This window comes from Mus musculus, chromosome 18 (genome assembly GCF_000001635.26).
Source record: "Mus musculus strain C57BL/6J chromosome 18, GRCm38.p6 C57BL/6J".
Lineage (NCBI taxonomy): Eukaryota > Metazoa > Chordata > Mammalia > Rodentia > Muridae > Mus > Mus musculus.
Genome location: NC_000084.6, coordinates 22103869 through 22126173, shown reverse-complemented (window position 1 = coordinate 22126173; position 22305 = coordinate 22103869). Strand labels below are relative to the sequence as shown.

The following is a 22305-nucleotide window of genomic DNA, read 5'->3' as shown; positions in this document are numbered from 1 at the left end:
ATGGTGTTTTGGATTTCTTCAGGATCTGTTGTTATGTCTCCCTTTTCATTTCTGATTTTGTTAATTAGGATTTTGTCCCTGTGCCCTCTAGTGAGTCTATCTAAGGGTTTATCTATTTTGTTGATTTTCTCAAAGAACCTGCTCCTAGTTTGGTTGATTCTTTGAATAGTTCTTGTTTCTACTTGGTTGATTTCGCCCCTGAGTTTGATTATTTCCTGCCATCTACTCCTCTTGGGTGAATTTGCTTCCTTTTGTTCTAGAGCTTTTAGTTGTATCCTCAAGCTGCTAGTGTGTACTCTCTCTAGTTTCTTTTTGGAGGCACTCAGAGCTATGAGTTTCCCTCTTAGAAATGCTTTCATTGTGTCCCATAGGTTTGGGTATGTTGTGGCTTCATTTTCATTAAACTCTAAAAAGTCTTTAATTTCTTTCTTTATTCCTTCCTTGACCAAAGTTTCATTGAGTAGAGTGTTGTTCAGTCTCCACGTGAATGTTGGCTTGCTATTACTTATGTTGTTATTGAAGATCAGCCTTAGTTCATGGTGATCTGATAGGATGCATGGGACAATTTCAATATTTTTGTATCTGTTGAATCCTGTTTTTTGACCAATTATATGGTCAGTTTTGGAAAAGGTACCATGAGGTGCTGAGAAGAAGGTATAGCCTTTTGTTTTAGAATAAAATGTTCTGTAGATATCTGTTAGATCCATTTTTTTCATAACTTCTGTTAGTTTCACCATGTCCCTGGTTTTTTTTCTGTTTCCACGATCTGTCCATTGATGAAAGTGGTGTGTTGAAGTCTCCCACTATTATTGTGTGAGGTACAATGTGTGTTTTGAGCTTTACTAAAATCTCTTTAATGAATGTGGCTGCCCGTGTATTTGGAGCATAGATATTCAGAACTGAGAGTTCCTCTTGGAAGATTTTACCTTTGATGAGTTTGAAGTGCCCCTCCTTGTCTTTTTTGATGACTTTGGGTTGGAAGTCGCTTTTATTAGACATTAGAATGGCTATGCCAGCTTGTTTCTTCAGACCATTTGCTTGATAAATTGTTTTCCAGACTTTCATTTTGGGGTAGTGTCTGTCTTTTTCCCTGAGATGGGTTTCCTGTAAGCAACAGAATGTTGGGTCCTGTTTGTGTAGCCAGTCTGTTAGTCTATGTTTTTTTTATTGGGGAGTTGAGTCCATTGATATTAAGAGATATTAAGGAAAAGTAATTGTTGCTTCCTATTATTTTTGTTGTTAACATTGGTATTCTGTTCTTGTGGCTGTCTGTTTTTTAGGTTTGTTGAAGGATTACTTTCTTGCTTTTTCTAGGCCATGGTTTCCTTCCTTGTATTGTTTTTTTTTTTTTTTCTGTTATCCTTTGAAGGGCTGGATTCATGGAAAAATATTGTGTGAATTTGGTTTTGTTGTTGAATACTTTGTTTTCTCTATCTATGGTAATTGAAAGTTTGGCTGAGTATAGTAGCCTGGGCTGGCATTTGTGTTCTCTTAGTGTCTGTATAACATCTGTCCAGGATCTTCTGGCTTTCATAGTCTCTGGTGAAAAATCTGGTGTAATTCTGATAGGCCTGCCTTTATATGTTACTTGACCTTTTTCCCTTACTGCTTTTGGTATTCTATCTTTATTTAGTGCATTTGCTGTTCTGATTATTATGTGTCAGGAGGAATTTCTTTTCTGGTCCAGTCTATTTGGAGTTCTGTAGGCTTCTTGTATGTTCATGGGCATCTCTTTCTTTAGGTTTGGGAAGTTTTCTTCTATAATTTTGTTGAAGGTATTTGCTGGCCCTTTAAGTTGATAATCTTCATTCTCATCTCCTCCTATTATCCATAGGTTTGGTCTTCTCATTGTGTCCTGGATTTCCTGGATGTTTTGAGTTAGGAACTTTTTGCATTTTGCATTTTCTTTGATTGTTGTGCTGATGTTTTCTATGGAATCTTCTGCACCTGAGATTCTCTCTTCCATGTCTTTTATTCTGTTGCTGATGCTCACATCTATGGTTACAGATTTCTTTCCTAGGATTTCTATCTAAAGTGTTGCCTCACTTTGGGTTTTCTTAATGTGTCCACTTCCCTTTTTAGATCTAGTATGGTTTTGTTCATTTCCATCACCTGTTTGGATGTGTTTTCCTCTTTTTCTTTAAGGACTTGTAACTCTTTAGCAGTGTTCTCCTGTATTTCTTTAAGTGAGTCATTAAAGTCCTTCTTGATGTCCTCTACCATCATCATGAGATATGCCTTTAAATCTGGGTCTAGCTTTTCGGGTGTTTTAGGGTACCCAGGACTGGCTGAGGTGGGAGTGCTGGGTTCTGATGATAGTGAGTGGTCTTGGTTTCTGTTAGTAAGATTCTTATGTCTGCCTTTTGCCATCTGGTAATCTCTGGAGTAAGTTGTTATAGTTGTCTCTGGTTAGAGCTTGTTCCTCTTGTGATTCTGTTAACCTCTGCCAGCAGACCTAGGAGACTAGCTCTCTCCTGAGTTTCAGTGGTTAGAGCACTCTGCATGCAAGCTCTCCTCTTGCAGAGAAGGTGCACAGATATCTGTTGTTCAGACTTGCCTCCTGGCAGAAGATAAAGGCATGAAACAGGGCCTGTCCCAGAAGCTGTCAGCTTCTGTCATCCACACTCTCACCTGTGTAGACTAGTCTTGGAAGGATCCAGGAACAAAGATGACTCCCACAGATGCTCCAGCAAATCCCTCCCCAGCGGGGTGGACACCTCTCCTCTGGAAGGGAACATGCCCGGATGTCTGGAGCCCGAAACAGGGCCTGCCTTAGAAGCTCTGTGGCTCCTGCCTGACCCAGAAGCTGTTAGCTTCTGTAGTCCACAATCTCACTTGTGCAGACTAGTCTTGGCAGGATCCGGGAACCGGGTCTTTTCGTTAAAAGGTAGAATATTTTGTTTAAAGGTATTACTCATTCCTGTGCTGTTTTGACTGATTCATTTTATTTATTTAGTTTCTGTATTAATGTCTATGGCAAGATTAAAACTTGAATTTTAATACATCATAGATACAGAGGAAAAAGATTAACTTACTGATGGCCACAGTCACAGTAAAAGTACCTAACATAACATCCATCAGAAATATGCACGTGTGAGACTAAGAAACACATGGTACCAGGACGATAATGGCTTTTTTAAAGCATATGTGTTAAAAAGTACAAGCCCTTGCTTACATATACAGTAAGTGAGTTGGTTTGGGAGACAATTAGAGAGATGTATATGACAATGGATCAGAGACACCACAAGTCACTTACAGATAGGATATTTGTTTGTATGCCATTAAAGAAAGTGCAAAAGTTAATTTGTAAAGATGAAGAACTTTGGTAAAACACATGTAAATCCATTAAAGTGCTATGATTGGTGGTGACACGAGTGTCTTTGTGTAGTTTAGACAAAAACATCTTAGGGAGATTGATTATAGAATCATTCACAAATTGTCAATATTGCATGAAAAAAACAAAACAAAACAAAACAAAACAAAACAAAAAAAAAAAAAACCAAAAAACCTCACTAAATAATGTACTCAGACTGAAGGTTAACTGTGGTTTCAAAGAAACAAGATAAAACTGGGGCCAGAGAAAGTTATTTTTGCCCATTAAGATTATTTCTTTTCAGGGTACATGTCAATGTCTTTAATCAGCTCTCTAGGATAGCAGAAGATATGCAATAGTTTGGTTTCCCTTTACAGCCATCACATGGCCATTTATAATTGCCATCTCACAGAAAAGGCATTGTCTTTATTATACAAAAGAAAAAAGATTTACCCATCACTTTATTCATGTATGCCATTTTACTGTCTTACCTCCCCCTGTCCTCCATGGTGTCCTTTATTTTATTTTTTTTGACACTGTGTTTATGAATTCTTATCATGTCACCTGGTGGCGGAAGTCAGCCTGTGTCACTACAATATCAGCAGGACAGGACTCTCATCTTTCTTCCTTACCTTGTTCTCGCTAGAGGAAAGCATATTATTGTTGTTGGAGGAAATAATAATCTTGGTTCACATTTTGTTCACAAGCAGATGAATGAATACTTCTGCTAATATTTTGTTAACATTAAGCCATATTATTCGAGAGCTGTGAACCAGAGATCACAGGCGTCTCTCATTAACAGAGTTAATTAAGGCTGAATAAATAGAATTTGGAAATTTCTGATGAATTCTTGCCAAGGCTAAGTGGAGAAGTTATTATCTGATAAAGCTGAAGAATATCAATGCCTTCTTTTTCCAGGGACTGAGCAGTCTTCAATATTGATTTAAATTGCTTAGTGTGATTTGGAGGAAACACAGCCATGATTTAAAAATAAAGCAGCCTGTGTGGTGTTTTACTTCCAATAGGGATTCTCTTTAAAGTTACTGGTTGTGGCTTTATATATGCTTTCTATATGTTCACTGAAAATTCTGTCTCCAAATAATATGATACCATCTTTGTATTATTTTCATGATAGGGTTAAATAATTTTAAATCTCTTTGTTTGGTTTTCAAGACAAATCTCTCCCTCTGTGGCTCAGACTATCACTGAACCCACAGGGTCTTGCAAAATCACTCCTCTCAAGTGCTAATATTATAGGTCAGTGCCATCATGCCTGACTCTGTTTCTCTCTCTCTGTCTCTCTCTCTCTCTCTGTGTGTGTCTCTCTGTCTGCCTGTCTCTCTCTCTCTCTCTCTCTCTCTCTCTCTCTCTCTCTCTCTCTCTCTCTCTCTCTCTCTCTCATAAGTCTAAGATGAGCAGATTCTGAGCTTTTCTAACCTGACTAGGCTGCTAATACCCAGACAAATACCCCACTTACTTGCTAATCATGTCTTGCCCTGAATCACTCTGGTCCATGTGTGGGATGCTCTCTCATCTCCATCTCATGGTACATCCTAGTCCCTCCACATGATCTTTCCACAACTTTTTTTTCTCCTCATGATCCTCTCTTACCTCTCTCTGGGACCTTCCCCAACTGGCATCAGAAGTCCCACCTTATTCTCTTCTGCCAAGCTAATTGGCCGATTAGCTCTTTCTTAAACAAAAACCAGACTACTTCCTTCTACCTTAGTCTACCAAGTGTCAGAATGCTCTTGTGTTGAATTTGGTATATGTTTCTTTCTAAGACAAGGCAATTTGCACTATAGATTGTATTAACTTAACAATGATTAAAGAAACTTGAACCCTTTCTTGAAGGATGGTTTTGTGCACTGCGTAAAGAATGTCTTTGTGTTATTCAAATGCTGATTTCTCTGCCAACAGAAAATTAAGTACAGTCTGGACTTTGGTTTTGTTTATTTTTATGAATTTCTCCTGTCTCGGTATTTTGAATATGTTCTTCTTTAACACCTCCTAACATTATTTTGTTAAACATGCAAATATTTGAAAGATTACATCAACTAAGATGCATGCTCTCTCATCACATTGCCTGTGGGCTGGTTTATTAACAAGCTTGAATGCATGTTCCTATTTTAAGATGAGAAGTGTCCCGAGTTGAAGAAGAGGATGGAGACATTGCTATCAGAGGCCATCCACCTCATTAAAAGTCTGGAAACTGACAGAGCAGAAGCAGAACAAGCTTTAAAACAACACAAATCACGAAAGAAAAAGATTAGCATGAAAATTGACTCTTGGTCCATTTGGAAGCTCCAAGAACTCCCATTAGCTGTACAGAAAGGTAATAAAAGGTTTCCCCTTCCATCAGTCTCCATTTAGGTAGCAGAGAGAGTGGACCAGTGCTTGGGATACACTATTTACTGGTAGATGTTGCTTACAGACTGGAGCATGAATGAAATACAGTACTAAACATTGGAATGAATCCAGAGACACAAAACCTTGACTGTGGGCTTTTAAGTGTGTTGAAAATCTTACTCATTAATATATCACAGAGAGAGGCAAACTTTTGCCATATATTACTTACCATACTTGTAGCATTATTTCAGTTATTAAAGATCCATACATCTGACTGCCCTGTTGGTATCATTAGCTGTGTTTGGGGATGCAGAAAAATTCAGATTTCTAAGTGACATGTTGGGAAGGACACACACTTACTTTCAAGAATTTAGATAAAAAGTCAGTTTGAAAGGAGCTTTTATCAAGAAAGTAACTTTAATATTTTTGCAAGAGTAACCTGGGCAATAAATGTTTAAGAAAATTCTGTTCTTTAGAGCATACAGAGGAAGAGCTACGGTGGAATACACAACTTAAAGTTTCTGGCCACTGTGTTATTAAAGTATATCCTGTATCATTAAAACATTTCTTACTAGTCCAGAGGCTAGAAACTTCATACCTGTTATTGAGTTCAGGAGTCATTTGGCTCTAAAGTATTTTTTTTTTTAAATAATAGGATACTAATACAATCACTCACTTGAGATAAAGGGCTGTCCTATTAGTCATTGCTCTGGGATAAAAGGCATTAACTTAAAGCATATGTCATGTAGAAGAAATGATAGACTTCTATTGTAACACTAAATCCCCTAAAACTATGACCTCCAAAGTAGATATGTGCATTCTGAGGAGTTGCAAGAAGGTATTATTTATATGGTCTTTTTGTGTCACTCTTTTCTTGAACCTAATTTATTATATTAATATTCTGCTAATAAATTACTATGATTATAACTGACTTCTAAACCTATTTATGGAATGTAAATATGGTAAGACATGAGAGAGTCAGAATAGGTAGGTACCTAAGACACTGTAGACCCCAGTGGGTCCTTGAGTTGCCTCATATTCACATCCACAGAGCATCTGCAGTGTCCCTCATTGTCATTTCTCATTATCTGTGGTAAAAAAAACTGACGTTGGGAGCTGATTTTTTAATGTTGCTCTGCTTACCTTATAAGCCACTTAAGATCATTTAGAATCTATGGCTTGGAGTCTCTTTGGAGTAATATTCAGGGAGCTGTAGAAATGAAAGTAATACAGATGTGTATACATTCTAGTAAATAATAAATGTAATAAATTCTCGTGATGGAAAATAACTTATGGTTTGGATTAACCTTTAATTAATACTATTAAAGGTCTACTTAAATTTCAAATGTGTATTTACTTGCTTCATTTTATTTAAGTGAGTTTTACATGCAGTATAATTTAAAGTCATTACTATATACTTGTTAGGAACTTTCTGTGTGAAAAATGTTTCTGAAAAACTATTTCCAGGAACCAGCTGGCTTTGTGTGGATATAAATAGGACACAATCCTTAAATGTTATTAATCTGTTTTGAAGTATACAATTAGATATTTTCTGTTTTTAGAATTTTATAGCTTCTTGTATAATAAATTTTAAAACTCAATCTTTTTAAATAGCTGTAAGTAGGACGTTTGTCAGAACAAGCATTTAATAAAATTAGGGAACCCATCTGTTGCTTTCCTGGCTCTCTTCTAGGGACTCCTCCAGTCTCCTTTCCTATCTGCTACAACACATATGTTTTGTTTCATCTCCCAGAAAACAGGTTCAGAATGGTTTGTGCTAAAGATGTTTTCTAAAGTCCAACTTCCTTTTGGGTCAACCAATGAGAATCCACATGGGACACCATGAAGATGTCATTGAGGAGTGTGGGGCAGTATATTCATAGCCCTGCTACCTTCCTTTTTGTCTGGTCATAACATACATCTGAAATGATAGCTCTTGTTATCTATCTGATATCTAATGCTATCTAAGAAATTCTTTATCTTTTTTTTCTATTAAAAGGATAAAAAGAAATGTCTTCCCATACAAACTGGGTGTTATATGATCTTGAAATCTATAAATTAGTTTGTATAGCTTTATTTTCTTGTAAAATAAGGTGACACATACATTTTATCATACACCACAGACATCTGGAAATACAAATGAATGACTGTCTCAGACTTCCCTGGGGTTCCATGATCCTATTTTTACCAGTTTCCTGTTTTCCACACATCTTTGCTTGTGGATCTGGGAATATTTCTCTATGGCTATCTAATGAAAGAGGAAGAAATCTTAGATCTGAGAATGAACATGTTTGGTAGTATGTGATGTACTTGTAGAGCTGGCATTCCCTGCTCATTTGAGAACTAGAGGCAGCTTTCCACAAAGAGAATACTTTAAAGTTCACCTAGAAGAATAGATGGGCAATGCACAGGTGGGAAGTGGCAAATGGCAAAAGAAGCTCTCAAGGGATGGAGAGTATGAGTGTGAGATAAATCAATACAATGGAATGCACACACACATACACACATATATACACATATACACACGTGCATACACATACACACATGCATACACACATGCATACACACATGCATACACACATACAGATACATATACACACATTCACACATATATACATGCATAAACGCACATGCACATGTACACACAGAGACACACATGCACACATACACACAATGCATGTACACATATATATACACATATACACAGAGACACACATGCATACATACACACACATGCACACGTACACACAGAGACACACATGCACACATACACACAATGCATGTACACATATATATACACATATACACAGAGACACACATGCATACATACACACACATGCACACGTACACACAGAGACATACATGCACACATCCACACCATGCACATACATGCACACATACAATACATGCACACACACATACACACACAACCATACACACATAAAACACACATACACATGCACACATATGCACATATACACACATATACCTAAGAAGATAGACAGTGTAGAATACCTAATTAAACAGACAGACATGAAAAAATAAAGTCTGGAAAACTGTGACTGATCCTTCTACCTGGGGGCAGTTGGATACTGACCTTTGAGGACAAAAAAAGAGTAGAGGGGTGGGGTCAGGGTTCTGAAAATAGGATCGACTTCAGTGAGACAGCTCAACTTTATTTAGGCTGAACAAGGGCTGTAAAGATTTGAGGAGTGAGTACAGAATTCTAAGGTGAATATACATTATTTGCTAGGGTTGGATCCTTCATTTACATGAAAAAGCACTCCAAAACCAGACATGTTCTTGGGGGAGGGGGATTGAAACCTGTAATCTAGTCATAGACTATGTGACTTTCCTCAGAGGTTTTTGGGGTTTACAGGCAGGAAGGGCTTACTGGTTATAAAACAGTACCTAATTGTTGGGAACTAAAAAGGGGGCCTCTGGGGAAGAGGGGGAAGGGGAAAAGACCCACACCCCGCCAGAGTTCTACCTATGCTCTGGTCAGGCAGATGTGGGAGGGCTGCCAGACTCTTTCCACTCATCCCCGGGTTGGCATCCAAGCCTCTGACCCACTCATTGGGGGGTGGACAAGGGGCATCCCAACCTGTGAGCTCCAGGGCTACTTCCCTAAAGCCCTGGGGTTATGGGAGAGAGGGATGAGGGATGAGAGGTTCCCATGCCAGCGAGAGTGAGCACAGGAAGGCCTTCTATTGGGAGATTAGAAACCTTCCATTGGTTCATTAGAAGAAAGCCTATCCCATCCTCCAAGCACAGTGGACTGTGATTAGCAGAGACATTCTATGGTTTTAGAGTTTTATTGTAGAAAGGCAGGGAGAAAGAGAGAAGGGAGAGGGAGGGAGGGAGAGACAGAGAAAGAGAGAGAGAGAGAGAGAGAGAGAGAGAGAGAGAGAGAGAGAGAGAGAGAGAGAGGCTAGAGAATAAGAGGAAGAGAGAGGAGAGGAGAAGACAGAAAGGAGAGAGGAGTGAGAGAAGTAAGAGAGTGAGGAGAGGCCAAACAGCCCCTTTTAAAGTATGCTGTCTTATCTTACTGTTGCTAGGTAACTGGGGAGGAGTTTAGCCTGAAGGTCAGAAGTTTGGGACATTGCCTATGTGACTTCTAGCCATGCTTCTCTTGTGGGGGCTGTGGGGGGCAGTAACTTAGGCAGGAGTCAGTGTTCCAGGAGCATAAGAGAATGCCTACAGTGTCATGTAGGTGAATTACCACCCTTCCAGGGTTCAGACCTTAGCTCGACTGGAGACCAGCCTGTCTCTGAATAGCCCAATGCCCCACACCTAAATATCATATGGTGGGAAGGGCTGAATCATGCAGCACTTGCAGGAAGCTTTGTGCAGGGTCATCTTCTAGATAAGACCAGGCACTTGTGCTCTCCAGATAAGATCAGACAACAAAGAGGAAGTCCCTCTGAGAAATCGAGTCCTCCATTTTGTACCCAGCTCAGAGAGCTTTATTTGGATATTGTGGACTGTGGCCTTAATAGTAGGGTCTTCCTGTGTTTAGGAAATTGTATCTTATATCTTGGGTATCCTAGGTTTTGGGCTAATATCCACTTATCAGTGAGTATATATTGTGTGAGTTCCTTTGTGAATGTGTTACTTCACTCAGGATGATGCCCTCCAGGTCCATCCATTTGGCTAGGAATTTCATAAATTCATTCTTTTTAATAGCTGAGTAGTACTCCATTGTGTAGATGTACCACATTTTCTGTATCCATTCCTCTGTTGAGGGGCATCTGGGTTCTTTCCAGCTTCTGGCTATTATAAATAAGGCTGCTATGAACATAGTGGAGCATGTGTCCTTCTTACCAGTTGGGGCATCTTCTGGATATATGCCCAGGAGAGGTATTGCTGGATCCTCCGGTAGTACTATGTCCAATTTTCTGAGGAACCGCCAGACTGATTTCCAGAGTGGTTGTACAAGCCTGCAATCCCACCAACAATGGAGGAGTGTTCCTCTTTCTCCACATCCACGCCAGCATCTGCTGTCACCTGAATTTTTGATCTTAGCCATTCTGACTGGTGTGAGGTGGAATCTCAGGGTTGTTTTGATTTGCATTTCCCTGATGATTAAGGATGTTGAACATTTTTTCAGGTGCTTCTCTGCCATTCGGTATTCCTCAGGTGAGACTTCTTTGTTCAGTTCTGAGCCCCATTTTTTAATGGGGTTATTTGATTTTCTGAAGTCCACCTTCTTGAGTTCTTTATATATGTTGGATATTAGTCCCCTATCTGATTTAGGATAGGTAAAGATCCTTTCCCAATCTGTTGGTGGTCTCTTTGTCTTATTGACGGTGTCTTTTGCCTTGCAGAAACTTTGGAGTTTCATTAGGTCCCATTTGTCAATTCTCGATCTTACAGCACAAGCCATTGCTGTTCTGTTCAGGAATTTTTCCCCTGTGCCCATATCATCAAGGCTTTTCCCCACTTTCTCCTCTATAAGTTTCAGTGTCTCTGGTTTTATGTGAAGTTCTTTGATCCATTTAGATTTGACCTTAGTACAAGGAGATAAGTATGGATCGATTCGTATTCTTCTACATGACAACAACCAGTTGTGCCAGCACCAATTGTTGAAAATGCTGTCTTTCTTCCACTGGATGGTTTTAGCTCCCTTGTCGAAGATCAAGTGACCATAGGTGTGTGGGTTCATTTCTGGGTCTTCAATTCTATTCCATTGGTCTACTTGTCTGTCTCTATACCAGTACCATGCAGTTTTTACCACAATTGCTCTGTAGTAAAGCTTTAGGTCAGGCATGGTGATTTCACCAGAGGTTCTTTTATCCTTGAGAAGAGTTTTTGCTATCCTAGGTTTTTTGTTATTCCAGATGAATTTGCAAATTGCTCCTTCTAATTCGTTGAAGAATTGAGTTGAAATTTTGATGGGGATTGCATTGAATCTGTAGATTGCTTTTGGCAAGATAGCCATTTTTACAATGTTGATCCTGCCAATCCAAGATATAAGATACAATTTCCTAAACACATGAAACTCAAGAAAAATGAAGACTGAAGTGTGGACACTATGCCCCTCCTTAGAAGTGGGAACAAAACACCCTTGGAAGGAGTTACAGAGACAAAGTTTGGAGCTGAGATGAAAGGATGGACCATGTAGAGACTGCCTTATCCAGGGATCCAGCCAATAATTAGCATCCAAACGCTGACACCATTGCATACACTAGCAAGATTTTATCGAAAGGACCCAGATGTAGCTGTCTCTTGTGAGACTATGCCGGGGCCTAGCAAACACAGAAGTGGATGCCCACAGTCAGCTAATGGATGGATCACAGGGCTCCCAATAGAGGAGCTAGAGAAAGTACCCAAGGAGCTAAAGGGATCTGCAACCCTATAGGTGGATCAACATTATGAACTAACCAGTACCCCGGAGCTCTTGACTCTAGCTGCATAAGTATCAAAAGATGGCCTAGTCGGCCATCACTGGAAAGAGAGGCCCATTGGACTTGCAAACGTTATATGCCCCAGTACAGGGGAACACCAGGGCCAAAAAGGGGGAGTGGGTGGGTAGGGGAGTGGGGGAGAGGGTATGGGGGACTTTTGGGATAGCATTGGAAATGTAAATGAGCTAAATACCTAATAAAAAATGGAAAGAAAAAAAATAGTAGGGTCTTCCAACAGAAAAGCAGTGACAAGATTAATCAAAACCAAAATATAAAGGAATCAAATTAAAAATTCACACGCATGTTTTCTTGGTGTCCTCTGTCCCCTCTGGCTATGATAATCTTTCTGCCTCATTTTCCACAGGGTTCCCTGGGCCCTGAAGAAAGGTATTTGATGGAGATATCCCACTTAAGGCTGAGTGTTTCATGTTCGATCACTCTGCATAAAATGTCTGGCTAGAGGTACTTGTATTTATTCCCATGTGCTGTAGGAGAAAGCTTCCCTGGTGATGACTGATCTATAAGCATAGCAGAAATGTTATTAGGAGCCATTGTATTGCTCCCTTTTTTATATACAAGTAATATTTTGCTTTACCCTAGTCCTTGAATTGTCCTTAGTCACCCAAGTAGAATCAAATGTGGCTTCGATTTCATGGAGTGGGCCTTAGGTCAAATCAGATTTTGGTTGGTTGTAAGGGTCAATGCTTTGCTGAAGAATGATACCATGGACTCATGAAGGGTGTTTTATTCTGCAGAAGTCCAGCATATTGGTGTCTCCCATTACCAAGATAGAGAGACAACCAAGTGAGTTTGCAGGCCTGATTTAAAGCACATTAGAAGAGTTCTGGGGTAGGTAGGTTTTGTTTTACTCTATCTCTAGGCATTCCAGAATCATTATTGGGCATGGCGGCTGAAAAGTGTTGCTGAAGAATCCTGGTTTCTTTGTTTGTTTGTTTGTGGTTTTTTGGTTTTGTTTGTTTGTTTATTTGTTGTTTGTTTCTTTGATTTGCCTGGGCTTGCCTGGACTTGCCCAGTTCTTAGGCCTAATCTCCATAACTGCAAATTTGAAGCCTGTCATGGAGTCAGCCTAGCCTTCTGAAACCCCCCAATCCCCGCCTTCCCCTGCCCCTTCAGTGGTAGGCCATCTTGAATCCTTGAGATGTTTAATAAATCCATTCCTTAACATACCTAACTGAAGCATTCACTGTGCAGGGACCACAAGTCAAAAATAACATCAGTAGAATCTGTCTTGTAGTCTCTTTCTAACTAAGGCCATGGATTCTTTGATCACCCCTGAGTGGTCAACATAGAAACCAAGCCTTCTCAGGCTACATCGTTGCCCTAACATACCTTACATGAAGGGCAGCATTGTACATCAGAAGGGTTGTCTTTGGTGTTTATAGTTCACTTTTTGTAGCATGCAAAGTACATTCTTGTACCAAAGATGCTAGAACTCAGTGTGAAGGCTCTCCATTTTCAATGAGTTGTAAATCAACCAAAGCTCATATGAACTCACAGAGATGGAGGAAGAATGCATAGAACCTGTAGAGGTCTGCACAGGATCCTTCTCATATATGGTATGGCTTCCAGTTTAGTGTTTTTATGGAATTCCTGAATGTGCCAAAATGTCATTGTCGAATTCCAATGTAATAATTTTTGTTTTATTTAACTTATTGGGTCATATTTTATTATCATCCCATAGAAGGCTCTGCCAGTACCTGGAAAATACAGAAGTGGGTGCTCACAATCATCCATTGGATGGAACACAAGGTCTCCAAAGGAGGAGCTAGAGAAAGTACCCAAGAAGCTGAAGGGGTCTGAAGCCCCATAGGAGGAACATCAATATGAACTAACCAGGACCCCCAGAGCTCCTTGGAACTATACCACCAATCAAAGAAAACACATGGTGGAACTTGTGGCTCTAGCTGTATATGTAGCAGAGGATGGCCTAGTTGGTCCTCAATGGGAGGAGAGGCCCTTGGTCCTGTGAAAGCTCTAGGCCCCAGTATAGGGAATGCCAGGGCCAGGAATGGGAGTGGGTGGGTTGGGGAGCAGGGGGAGGGGAGAGGGGATAGGGGATTTTTGGAGGGGAAACTAGGAAAGGGGATAACATATGAAATGTAAATAAAGAAAAGATCTAATAAAAATTTTTTAAAAAAGAAAACTATTTGTTTCACAATAAAAGTCAGAAAGGGAGAGGATTTCAGTGGGAGGGTAAGTGGGAAGAAATTAGGAGAAGTAGAGGGATGGAAAACCATAATTGCAATATATTGTGTGAAAAAATAAATCTATTTTCAATAAAAGAAAAAAATTAGATAAAAAATATAGTCATGGACCTATCACTACCTCTTCCCCCCTTTATCTCCTCTTCCCCCCCTCTTCCTCTTCTTCCTCCCTGTCTTTCCCCTCCCCCTCTTCTTTCTCCTCATCCCTCCTTATTCCATTCTATCCCCCCTCCCTCTTCTTCTTCTTCCTTATTTTGTTTTTAATACAGACTCTTACTGTGTAGTCCAGGCTGTGTTGTGGTTCTCAAGGTCTTTCCTCCTCCTTCTCCTCCACACTGGGATAACAGGTGCGCAGCACTACATCCAGTCTGTGACTCTGATTACGGATAATTAAAACATTCAGAAAACATTTCTGAGAGTAATATTTCACCATCTATGAATATTTATAGAAAAAGAAGTATCAGTAAATAAACAGATAATCAAAATATTTCTCTAGATATTAACAGAAAAAATTTGACTCAATAACTACAAATGTCTCAATGCAAAATATGCATGAGTATGAAACATAACTCTATGTATGTTTTTGTAAGTGTAATTGCAGATGTCTACAAAATTCCACAGAAACAGAATCCACAACTGATATAAGAAGGTTCTTTAAACTGTACAGCATAGTAGGGAGAGTCAGTATAAATGTGAAAAAAACCTACAGGCCTAACCCATGAAATTAAGGCACAAAAATACTTAATGATGTCATCAAAAACTCATAAGAAAACTTATTTTAGATTATTAAAAAATTAATTTTGTAAAAATGCAAGATGACTTTAGCCTTAGGAAGTTGTAATAGAAAGAATGAGGAGGTCCTCTTCTGTAATTTCCTTATAGTTGTCTAAGCGTATATTAATATATAAAATGATTAGAAGTAATTCCCATGTCTAAAACTTCAAACATTTTTATTCAAACAGGTAATGTTTACCCATTTTTTCAAATTTAGAAGGATTTTTTCCTTCTTATTATCTTTCCATGGGTCTCTCTTGGTATATATATAATTTCACATTGTATTTTTACTATGGGTGTATTCTTTTCAAGATTTCTGTATTCATTCATTCATACATACATTTATTTATTCACAGGGTCTCATGTATTCCAGGCTGGACTTGAATGAATTCCTGGGTAGCTAAAATTGACCTTGATGTTTCTGCCTGTACCTCTCACAATTTCATAAAATGCCTGTGTGTGTGTGTGTGTGTGTGTGTGTGTGTGTGTGTGTATGTGTGTGTGTGTAAAATGATCAGGTTTTTGTTGATGGTAATAAGTTGGATGTATACTAAAGATTATTAGTCTTTAGTACTAGGATTGCAGGTGTGCAAAGAGTAGCTCTGCCAGTTGAGGCTGGGTGTCTAATTTAGAGCACTATGAATGCTGTCAAACACTCTCTAAACTCAGCTATATCCCCAAGCCTGTATAAATTCATTTTATATGTTAATTATTTCATTATTTATTTTTTGTAAATCAATCTTATAATAATTATCAGTTGTGGTTTTTTGGTATTTTTTTTCTATAACTGGAGCACTCTAAGTAAGAATCGTGGCTTCCCTGTCATTTAGACACTTTTAAGTCCGATTTTATCATTTTAGTTTTATGTATTTCTGGAAGGCCTCTACTCTTTCAAATTAATTTTCATGTTAGTACATTACATAAAATGTGTGTATATGTGCTTGTAAAATAATCAGTTTGTTTGTTGATGGTAATAATTTGAATTTATACTAAAGACATCAACTAATAAAGCATGTTTTAGTCTTTTTGTTGATAAATGAAGGAAACAATGTTTCACAGTTCAATATTTGAATAACCCTTTATAAGCTTCATAGATGAATAATTTCTAAAGCTAAAGTAGTTTCTGTATACTATCAAGCATTTCTTTCTGGACTGTCTGATGCCAGCTCTGGGCTTGGTGTTGCTCTCATTAATTTACTTTCAGAACATGAGAACTTCTCCAAAATTAATGCAGAGCTGCGTAGCTATCTTGAAGACATTGCCCTTAAGGTGGAGCAACTGCAGGAGCGGAAGGAGAAGCTGGAAAAAGCCAATGCGAAGCTCCAGGTGGACATAGACTACATGGCTTCTCATAGTGTTCTGCTGGAGAAAAAGCGCAAGCAGGAGCTAGGATGTCTGAAAGAGCGTTACCATAAAAAGTTTGAGGTGAGAGAATTTGCATCTTCTTGGTTGTTCCAAAATATTTCTACTTTAAGAACTGAATATGTCTTCTAATGTTGATCTGTAGTTTATTTCTCCAATAAGCTGTTCAATGATAATTTATTGGTATTCGTTTAGACATTATCTTTGAGATATCTATATACCTAGGGCATTTAATAATATTCAGTTAACTCATTAAAATTATAGAGGCAAAAACAGCCTTTTTATTTTTAAATCATAGTTTTGGCAGAGGGAGAAAGCAAGCAGAACATATCAACAATGTGATCATTGATAAAAATTGCAAACCTAATGGTACTTCAAATGATTATATGATACAAATCACATTGTGGAACCATTCTATAGAGAAATAGTTTATTTGCAACTGCTACGCAAATAAGAAACTTACCTCATATTAGTGTTTGATCATTTTTAAGTAAATAAGACAATCCCTTCCAGGTTTACCACACAGCCATCTACCATCCTCATAATAATGACTAGTATAAATTTTATTCATTCATTAAAACGATGTAACAATATTACACCTTTGAATTACACAATACTAATATACTTTGACTATGTAAGTCTCTGCATCTTCATTTCTAAAGTAACAGATTTTTTGGGGGACTTTTATGTTAATGTGTGTGTATCCCTGATGGTCTGTAGGTGTACCATGTGCATTCAGGCATGTCTGGAGGCTAGAAAATGGTGTCGGCTCTCAAGGGTTAAGGGTGGTTGTGAGCTCCTGGATGTGGGTCCTTGAGACCAAGCCAGGCTTCTCTGCAGGACGGGTTGCTGTTCTTTCCCACTGTTCTATTTCTCCAACCCCCTACGTTATTTTAATTTAATTAAACTACTCTTCATAGATACAAATTTAGTTTATTTTAGTTCTGTATTCCATCACACACACACACACACACACATACACACATACACACACATATAATATATATCAAACAATTCATTATTTAATGTTCTCTCTCTCTCTTTCTGTGTGTGTGTGTGTGTGTGTGTGTGTGTGTGTGTGTGTGTGTGTTTGTTTGTTTGTTTGTTTCTGGCATCTGAGTTTCTTTTCTAGTATGTATTGACAAAACTGCAGCTTGCCAGTACATAATAAGTCCACACCAGTGTTCTTCTTTCAGTGTACATGTTAACTTTCCTCAGCTGTATGCCCAGTGATTAATGTGTAGTAGACAGGGTCCATTCCGTTAGCTAATACTCCACTGTTCCCCAGAGTTCCTCTGAAAACTTCCCTGGAGTGGTGCTTTTGCTGAAGCCTCATTTTTCCCTTTGGAGAATAGTGGTCCTTCCTATACCCTTCCACAGTTTGATAATGTGTCAGCTGGAGTTACATCCCTGTTTTCCTCATCTGATTTTGCTTCCAAGAAACCCTAAGACATTATGCTTCACTGTTATCTAAAGATGATAGCTCTAGTTCGAGAAAAGCAGAAGCATACAGGGCTGTAGGAAACACGCTGACCAACTCTTCAGAGTGAAGGCCCTAGAATCGGAGCTCACGTGTTGTGTGTTTGAATCCCTACTATAAGCTTCCAGATCTCGAAATCTTTTGTAAATCTTCATGCCTTGCCTTCTTCCTTTACAAAGTGATGCAATAAGAACAAATGAGCCATAAACTTACTGTTCACCTGAATTAAATAACAGGGATCAAAACAGAGGCTAACAGAACATCCAGAATATACTATGCATACAGAAATTCCTTACTGTAGATATGTACATCAAAAATGAAACATCCAGATTAACAATGTCCATGTAGATAATTAAACCTCAACCTAGAAGACAGGGGTGACTGCAGCATCTAGAATAAGATAATATTGGGGCTTGGCTGAGGGCTGTCCATTTCTTTCCACAAATAGTACATCAAGCCTACACCCAAACAAATTCCGGAGTCTCACATTCTCTGCCACCACACATTTGTCTGTCCCAGACATGCAGAGAACAGTCTACATGCTTTAGAACCTGATAAAACTACTCAGTTAACCACTCTACAGGAAGTTACTAAAACTTAGCAAGCTCTACCCTGCTGGCATGCTTGCATGTGTAACCTAACAGGGATTACAAACCCTGCATTGTAATTATACCTGAGACTGATTAATTGTATACTTTGGCTTCATTCTTTTTATCTTATCTGAGTTTTGATTAAAATAAATCCAAAATCATAAGTTACGAAAGGTACATCACATTTAATTTAAAAAACATATACTATCTAAAATATGGTATAACTTATGAAAAATAAACTACATAGTAAACATTGCACAATGATCCAAGGACAAATTCATCAAAAGAAACCTACCATAATTGATCCTGAATTTAGTGGTAGTTTAGTTGGGTGTGACTTAGCCTATTAGCAACTAATCATTTCACATTATTTTTAAACATCCAATCCACAAAAACAAAGGGCATCCTTAAATGAATTCAAGCTGATAATTTTAATAGAAAATCTTGTAACATTTTTGAAAAAAAAACTATTAACAGAATACATATCTGTAAATATGATGGAAAATATGTTCAAAATAGTCCTTTATCAAAATAGACAAATGATAACCATCTCATGCATAAATCATTTTAGGATACTAGAAATTACTTGACATTAAGAGATGTAATTCTATACCTTAGACTTTCACCAAAATAAAATAGAATGGTCTGATTTTTATCAAAAGATTCTTGAGATTTATTTGTCATAATTAAAATGCTAAAGCCAGAATGGAACTTGTATAACCTTGGTGCTGAGGTTGGAAGAATGCAGTTTCTGAGGCCAGGCAAGTCTACCCAACAAGATTTGTTCTTTTAATCGAGATATTATAATAAAGACATAAATTACAGACTTTTGCAAACAGCACTAACATTCATATTAACCCCTGAAGCCCTGCAGCCATTTCAAACAAAAGAGGGAGAAAATGACTACACAGGACATGATGTGTACTAAAGAGACTACTTTTGCCAAAGTGACAAGATAATAAAATGAAATACAAAAAATTAAAATGATAAAATAATTTTCTCATAATACAACTGAAATGACACATCTAAGGCCTTTCCATGCAAATATCTTTATTTTGTTTTAAAACTTCCCAGTCCATCCTTGTGAGATGGGCCAGAGGTTAAGAATACTTGCTGCTTGGAACTGCTCTTTTGAACTATCAAGGCTCATATCTATCTGGAACCCCAGCTCCAGGAGACTCTTCTGGCCTGGTAGGCACCACGCATGCTCACAGTGTGCAAGTGATCAAGTTTCTTGGAACACAGATGCTTTTTATGCTCTGCTGGTTAGAATTAAAGCTGTTACTCTGTTCCTGGAGAATAATTTGCCAGCCAGCATTCAGGAAAGCCCTTCCCTCTGACTCAGCACATTCTGGTTTTAGCAGTGCATCTGAAGAAAATATTTAAGCTTGTAAAGTTCCTTTGCAGTTCTCTTCAGCATAGTGGGGTTTGTGTTCCTCAAATTTGCTCATAAGTTGTGTACAATGTCTGTCCATGTGCCTGGCAATGGGGGAAGAGCAGCAACTGTCATATGGTGCAATTCAGACAAGATTGGTGGATAGGAGAACACACAGAGAGATGGAGACAGCTAGGAAGAGTTGATGGTTTTCATTAATGACTAAAAGTAAACATTTTGGACTATTACAGGAAGATAACAATGGTTATTTCTGATTAAAACGAGTACAAGTGCTTTCATCTTCATTGTACCTACACATTTTCATCTTTTTGCAACAAAATAATAAATGTGCATTAAAATCAACATCAGTGATTTAAAAGATGATTTTAACTTGAGCACATAAACCTGTAACTTTTATGCTTCTGTAGAATAAAATGAACTCTCAATCATGGTAAAGGAAGACAGAACCCTATTCCCTTAGCTGTACACATTTAGAGGATTAGTTATAGTAAAAAATATATACGTTAATAACTTTAAACCTAAAGTATGAGTGACACTGGAATTTTTTTAAATTAATCATTCCTAAATATATGGGCAACATATATTTTATTTCTAGGTAATGGAAAAATTTAGAGCAATTCATGAAGAGCTTAAAGAGTCTGTGGATAAATGTGAAGGTGCAAAAGCAAGGCTTAAGAATATGAAAGTAGAGAATGAAAGAGAAATTCAAGAAGAATTAATAAATGCAACGTCCTATGAGTAAGAATTCATCCTACATACTATGTATAGTATCTAGAAATGAAAGGTTAGCCAAACTGTAATAAATACTACTACTCAAAACCTTTTGAAAAGCTCAGAATTTAAGTTGCTTGAGCCAATATTATCATCAAGTTTATGTCAATTGAAATTTGAATATTTAATGTACAAATCTAGTAAATCTGCAAAACAGTATATTTTAGTTTTAAAATGTTCATATGTATCACTAAATTTCATGAGGATAAGGCATAAAAGCAATGTATCTCCCTGTCGCCTGAAGGCAAAAGAGATTTCCTTATTTTTTAATGAGATATGAATCATTATGAATCAATTCAGTAATTATAACCATGTTAATATTTCAACTTGTATTTATTGTCTTATTAATAGAACAATATTTTAAATGCATAGATCTTCTCCTTCTTATTAATAGCTGAGATGTCTATCTCCTTGCATATTCCAAGTTTCTAAAGTAAACGTATCTTCTGATACATCCTATCTTTGTCAGGGTTTCTATTTCTGTGATAAAACATCACGGGCAAATGCAATTTGGGAAATAAAGGGTTAATTTTATCTTTCAGCTAAGATTGCATCATCCAAGAAAGTTGGAGCAGGAACTTGGATGGAGAAGCTGGTACAGAGGCCCCACAAGAGTATATAGTCCATTTGCTGGTTCAGCCTGCTTTCTTATAGAATTCAGGACTGCCAGTCCCTGGGTGGCATTGCTAACAGTACCTTGGGCCTCATATGTCAGTCATCAGTCCAGCCCACTCTACCCACCACCACTGCACCAAATAAAGCAGCACAGACATTTCCACAAGAAATTCTGGCTAGGACATTGTCTCAAGTTCCATCTTCCAAAACAATTCTATCTGGGCCAAATTGACAAAGACTACCCAACACACCTCCTGGTTTCTTTCATTGACTAAAAATTCCTTTTGGCTTAAAGTGACATCAAAGATTTTTCTTTGTTTAAATTGATTCATAATTTAGTAGAGACAATCCATTTTAATGTTAAAATCATTATGAAGCTAGAGTCAAATGCATATATGCAAATGAGCACAATTAGTATAAATCTTATGATCTAGATAGCATCCATTTGCTAAGATGGTATATTTTCCCACAGCCACTGGAGCAAGGGTTTGGGGATTAAGATTAATTGCTGCTCTTGCAGAGGATTAAGGCTCAGTTCCTAGCACCTAGGTTGTGGTGTGCAACCATCTGTGACTATAGTTCTAGGGAATCCAATGCTAAGTTTTATTCTACATGGTCACTAGCATGCAAGTCTTTTTAGCTAGCCATATATAACTGGGAAAATACACATTCATTCCTTATTGTGTTCCTGGAACTCACTCTGTAGACCAGGCTGACCTCGAACTCATTTCATATCATAAAGATTAAGTTTTATACATCAACATTAGTATTATCTAAGTAAATGTTCAAAATGCATAATCTCATGTTCAGCCCAGTCCTACTGAATATGAGCGTGTACTTTGAACAGGTTCCCCCACCCCCTTTTAAATTTCAAGAGGAATATTTATTATTAGAACCATGTAAAATCAATTTTTATAATGTATAAAATCAAGACCTAAACAATATATAAAGAGTACTTATTCTCTTATGTCTCTGGTATTATGTGAAGTTCCTTGATCCACTTAGATTTGACCTTAGTACAAG

The 22305-nt window shown here is 37.9% G+C and overlaps 1 protein-coding gene across 1 annotated transcript in view; it reads left to right on the top strand.

The window, feature by feature from the left end:
* Ccdc178 (coiled coil domain containing 178) overlaps window positions 1–22305 on the top strand; it is a 360500-nt gene that overhangs the window by 45223 nt on the left and 292972 nt on the right. Inside the window, exons 9-11 of the mRNA NM_027616.3 lie at window positions 5448–5648; window positions 16273–16493; window positions 20492–20634. Of these exons, the coding sequence (NP_081892.2) occupies window positions 5448–5648; window positions 16273–16493; window positions 20492–20634 (565 nt within the window). The remainder of the gene's footprint in view (window positions 1–5447; window positions 5649–16272; window positions 16494–20491; window positions 20635–22305) is intronic.